Raw genomic sequence first — 6,132 nt, 5'->3', positions numbered from 1 at the left:
TTTGTTACCTATTCAAACTGTGGCAGCAGAGAATGACTTACTGAAAAACCTGCAAGATGCTTACAAGCTCAGACATTTTCATGCTCCTTTCTTGCACTTTTTCTGGTCAGAGCCCCACTGAAATTGAAGGAACCATGAGGTAACTCAGGTGCATCTAATTGAAAAACGTCACAGGACTGGTCTTTTAGGGGTTTTTTTTTCCCCTCCCCCCCCCCCCCCCGTAAGGAAGAAGTAATCATATTTATTGTCTATATATAAACTCTGCAAGGTAATCATATTTATTGTCTATATATAAACTCTGCAAGGTGTCAAAACATACATAAAAATATAGAGGAGGAGAGACAGCATAACTTTTATGTAACAACAAATATGTATACCATTACTATCAATACTACCTATTACCTCTAATTTTTTTGTTCATGCAAATAATCCTATTTATTTGAATGGACTAAAGGATATTCAGTTTTACCTAATATAAATACTTGTTTCATATCAGTTTAATCCTTTAACCAGAACCCTTTAAATTTCTCATCTTGGAGAAATGGAAACACGAGGAGTGAGGAAAGCAACCAGGACTCAGAATTTTTGTATACCAGACTTACAGAACAAAATAGATCCAGAATTTATACTAGGTGCTGGAAGTAATGCCACAAGGCAAATGCAAATTTCAAAATATCAGTATTTTGACTGTGCTCTATAGCAAATGATGCCTTGTGAATATTCAGAAAACTGGAGCAAAAGTTATTTTAAAAAAATACACTGCCAATAATTGTGGCAATGGTAGGAATATGCCTAAAAACCTATGCTGTCCTCTGAGCAACAGGGGATGTTAAACACCCCTGAGGTGTTTAACGTATTTAAGGTTTTAAACAGTGACTTTCACAGAGAAATGAAAATAAAAGAAAGCACATCAGACTACCAGAAACAACCGAACACCACCAGTATCAAGAGCTGTTTTTCAGGACAGAGGCTTAAAGAATAACCCACTTAAGCTCTCACTTACTATTTAATTTACCAACTTCCCCACCAGAGACATGCAATCTGGATAAAAGCAGACATTTATTTGGCATTCTGATCATAGCCAGTACTTCCACCAAATGAATGAAGGCCTAGCTCTTGCTATTGGATCAACAGGAGCTAACCCTTTGTAGAGCTCCGTGAGCTTCCAAGAATCTCTATTAGGCATAAAATTGTCAGCACTGCTCCATACTTTATGTGGAGCTGGGGAAATTCCTTGATCCTAATCTTGAAGAAAAAGTTCTCTTTTAAGATATTTTTCAAATAGTCTACAGACAATTTTTATTGGAGACCACTGCATTACTGCCTAAATCCTTCAACATCCCTATATAGTCCATTGAGTTTAACTGGACTTCAGCTGTATAGTAACATTATAAAGCCTTTCTGTATGCTGTCTTGTGTGCAGGGGTGGGAATCAGAGATCACACTGGGTCTTTTTAAGAAACAAAACACTCAATTTCAGTTTTCAGAACAGGTGCTTGAAAAACTGGACTTCCTGAATAGCAACTATATTTTCTTTCTTGCCTTCTCACAGAACTTTCTCAAGCCTTTAACATAAGCAGAAAAAAATCCATATAGACAGTTCAATATTCAGTCTTATGGAAGATTAGGGATGGGGCTTCAACTACCTATCCAGTCCAGAAATAAATACAGTCATATTCACTTCTCCAGTCATATTCATCTATTGTTAGATCACTGAAATAAAGTAGGGTTTTTTTGTTGGTGGTGATATTTTTTTTACATCCAAAGCAGAGTAGGGGAGTAGGGAAGAGGAACAAAGTCTCCACTTCTGACTGGCAGACAGAATTAGCTAATCTAGTGTAGCAACAAAGTTGGAAATTACGTTTGCAGCCACCAGATAATTCAAAAAGAACAAGAAACTAAACTGAGCTTCTTCTGTGTTGAATGTAATAGTGAGCCTGAACATAGTGGCAGACCTACCTGCTCTCAAGGGGCTGAGCTGCATGCTTTTAGAGTTGAGGTGAAACAGTCTCCTGGACTTACCATTATTCACTACACATTAAGGCTGTCTGGATAGTTTGAGCTCAGAAGGACGAGATGCAAACTTGGGATCACAGAAACAAGCTCCCTGAATGATTAAAAGCAGCCTGTGTCTGTTGTCTCTCAAAAACTGTCTCCAAATAATTCATTTACAGAAAAAATAATAGTAACTGTTATAATCATGTGCCTGCTTCTTTCCAGCAACTGCCCAAACAGAATCACGGGAATAGTTTGGAGAAACCATCCCCTGGTTCATTTCCCTGGCAGAGCTGGCAGTATCCTCATCACTCAAGAGCTTGTCCGTTAAAATGCTGGTCCAAACCTCAGTGCATCTGTGGAGGAGAAAGCACACTGATGAAGCTCATTACATTGAAGAGATGGTTATGCTGGTGGTACTGGCAGAAACGCTGCTGGTTCTGGGTTTGGCCATAGAGTCAGACTCCCTTTGCTCACCCACTATGTTTTACAAAAACTGCTGGATCCGACGCTTCCCTGGTCTTCTGCAGGAATCACAGCAGACGGGAGCCCATGTGCTGAAGATTTATTCAGAAGTCTCATACCAACAGTGCAGTAGAACCTGCTGCCTGTCGAAGAACAGTGAGTGTTTCATTATGAAGGTTGTGACAGACATTAAAATATGTATTACCATATACAACGAAAAACATTTTGGTCAATTTTTTATGCAAATATTCCTTTATTTGAAGAAGAAATAATGCAAAATAGGGTACAGTACCTATTTTTCAAGGCAAGAAAGCAGAGGCACATTGTAGCTGTTCTCCTGTCTTCTCTTCAGTCCCACAGAAGAGCATTTGATAATCTGAATGTTTTCTGGGAGACGACACTAGAAAGACATGAAAATCTTAAGGCCTTTGAAATTTTAAATCTCTACTATAAAATTTCTGGTCAATGATAACATTAAAACAATAGTACTTCAATATCCATATCACCACTCATTCCTGTAGAGAAAAAATACATTCTGTTATCAGTGACACTTACTCCAACAGGATTGCTATTTTTGGTGTATGGTGGCTATGGCTAGAATACAGTGAGGGAGGAAAAAGGAGGAAATACAATATTTGGCCTTCTCTGAGATACAAGAATACTCAATTTCTTGGAGAAAGCACTCTTGTTGAATATTTACATCACATTACTGGTCCAACTCAGGTATAATATCAATATGAGCAATAAAGCTGAGACACAGCAGTTTTCCTTACATCATCTTATCAATAACATCTTACCTATGTCATCTTGTCAATGTATACAAATACCAAATGGGGGGGGGGAAGGAGTGTCAAGTGAAAGGGCCAAACTCTTTCAGTGGTGTCATGTAACAGGACAAGAGACAACAGGCAAAAAATGAAACACAAGAAGTTCTGCCTGAATATGAGGAAGAACTTCTTTATTGTAAGAGTGACAGAGCACTGGAACAGGTTGCCCAGAGAGGCTGTGAAGTCTCCTTCTCCAGAGATATTCAAAACCCACCTGAATGCTATCCTGTCTAACACGCTTTAGGTGACCCTGCTTGAGCAGGGGAGTTGGACTGGATGATCTCCAGAAGTCCCTTCTAACCTCAACCATTCTGTAATTCTGTGATTCAGCTTATAACCCTTTCCTTTCCTTTTCTCAGTCTTTTAAATTCAGTTTCAGAATAAAAGTTTGAAAATTTCATTGCTTGTCTTAAGCCTTAAAGCCCTACTTTCTCCGTATCACTGCATTTACTTTAGGAGTACATTGCCAGGAGTTCACTGAACAGTGCTTCTGTGGTGCCTAAATTTGATTGTAAAACTCAAAAGTCTTGAAAAGTTTTTGAATAAGGAGGATGAAAGTGGCCTGCCAGTTCCTAAAAATTGTCAATATATGTTTTGAGGAAATTTTGAAATACAAAATATGATATGAACTTCATCACCTAACATTGAGACAGCTAATATAATTGCCAGAGGCATTCCTGGGAAGAATCAGCTTCTGTCTTATTATTGTGATGAAAGAGCTATTATATACATTTCAGTAGTTTTTTTTTTTCTATTTAGTCAATGAACTTTTTGTCATAAAACAAGGGACTGGGCATCTTACAGCATTACATAAGTAATGCTACCTGGAACCTTGTTTTTATAATCTTACATAGTCAAATACCATTTTGTTACAGTCTTAGCACAAATATATAGACATTAGATGACATTTCAAAAGCACACTCTAAATCAGCCAGTAATTCTGATAAAGTCCCAAGGAGACGCATGTTGTCACTACAACCAACATTACTGTAAATAAATATCCTCATTTGGATTTCAAGAAATAAAGATTTATAAGAAGTTTAATAAGAGAGTTTTCTTTATTATCTTATCCCTAAAAGCAAAGTTACTAAAAGCTCATCTTACAACTCAAAATTTTTTTGAAATAATTTAAAAGCAAACAATAAAATTTGTTGCTTATCTCTCTTCAAAGCAATAAAAAAAATGTTTTATAGCATGTTCTTGGAGCTTTCATCCTGACCAAAGAACAGTCCTTCCTTACCAAAAAAAAAAGGATTCTTACTCTATTTTGTGCAATCAAATCCATCACACATCCAAAAGAGAATATATCCACAGATAACCAAGTTCTTCAAATGTGAGACTTCTTTTTTATAATATTCAATGGTATTTTCATAAAGATTACAAAGTAATCATCGAAATGAAAAACATTTTTAGAATTATGTTGTGCTGAAAAGAAGGAGTTTCTAAAGACCCTACAACTTTGCACAAATATGGGAAGTAGGGAAATTTTGGAAGATCTCTCCTCTGTCCAAGTAAATACATTATTTTTATACGTTCTTAAATAAGATAGTCTTTATTATCAAACCTGCATAGTGTTTGTATATCATGCTAAAAACAAACATAAAATATGCTATTAGCACAAAACTTCCATTCTTTAACAAAATCCAGAACACTGTGTCTGGGTCTGAAGGCAAAGGTACATACTGCTACAGTATGTGATGAAAATGAAGAACAATTTTCTTTCCAATGAAAAATCATCAATGTGAACAAAAATGTGAAAATTTTGATTTTCAAACAATGACTTCATAATATCGCATTATTAATGTTTGCATTAATCTTTGAAAAAGAGATAGCACAGAAAATCCAATACTATATACATATTTCATACAAATATTTGAAGTGCTTTGTCTTTTAAACTGCTTACTTATGCTAAAAATGATACAAAAAGGTTTGTGATGCCTAGAACTACTTTTGTATTCAGACACTAATTCTTAGAAATAGTGAGTGGATTTTAAATTGCCTTATCCATGGAAGCCAATGTAGTTTGTATATCACCTGTAAAAATGTTCAGTCCTCAAGAAATAGATCAGAATATTTATGTAGTGACTAAAGATGCCTCGTTAATCCTGTAGAATATATGTAATCTTTTGAATAAAAATACAAACTAATTAGCATATAGAAGAGCCAGAGTTTTGTATAATCCATGTAAAACTATCACTGTCTTCCACAAGACATCATCTTTTGTTATTTGTATAATCATAACTTTCCTTGTACCAAGATTAATGGCCTAAGAATATACTCTAAGCACAAGTTCCTATGACAAATAAATAATGAAACTTAACTAGAGTTAGATATAGGACACAAAAATGATATAAGTGAAGGAAAAATTGTTGGCTATCCTCTTTATTTTAGAGTTGCTGTCAAATCATACCTCTACCTACCTTTAATTAGAGTTTAAGAATTCAATTTTATCTGTAGGTATTACTGTTTTGTTTCAGCTAGGCAGACAACTTTGATCTTTATACCCGAAGTAGCTAAAAAGCACAAGACAAAATAAATTCTGCAGTAGCACGTCTGTCATCCATCATTTCCATAAAGCTGCTGAATCTGTATTGTTCACACAGACAGAATGCTTTTTCGTTGCAAATACTTAAACTGCATGGCACACATTTTTTGAAAACAATACTTTTCTCCTATGGCAGATAAGTTCATTATAACTGAAAAACTTGTTTCCAAGCTGTATGTTTACTGTATGATGCAGTAGGCAGGATTCTAACTGAAAAAATATGCAGTAATACAAAAAAGATAGTAGGGCTGGATTTAGTATATTTTCTTCCTTTTTTTTCATTTGTCGCTAGTTAAGCCT

At 35.5% G+C, this 6,132-nt stretch overlaps 1 protein-coding gene across 1 annotated transcript in view; it reads right to left on the bottom strand.

Moving 5' to 3' along the window:
* Positions 1-987: 987 nt before the first annotated feature.
* Positions 988-6,132, bottom strand: part of LOC134137700 (small ribosomal subunit protein mS35-like) — a 35,405-nt gene continuing 30,260 nt past the window's right edge. The window contains exons 7-8 of the mRNA XM_062570867.1: positions 2,753-2,860; positions 988-2,603 (exon numbers count right to left, since the gene is read on the bottom strand). Of these exons, the coding sequence (XP_062426851.1) occupies positions 2,753-2,860 (108 nt within the window). The 3' untranslated portion in view covers positions 988-2,603. The remainder of the gene's footprint in view (positions 2,604-2,752; positions 2,861-6,132) is intronic.

The sequence above is a fragment of the Rhea pennata genome, chromosome 1 (genome assembly GCF_028389875.1).
Source record: "Rhea pennata isolate bPtePen1 chromosome 1, bPtePen1.pri, whole genome shotgun sequence".
In the NCBI taxonomy this organism is placed as follows: domain Eukaryota; kingdom Metazoa; phylum Chordata; class Aves; order Rheiformes; family Rheidae; genus Rhea; species Rhea pennata.
This window is presented reverse-complemented; position numbering and strand designations above follow the sequence as displayed.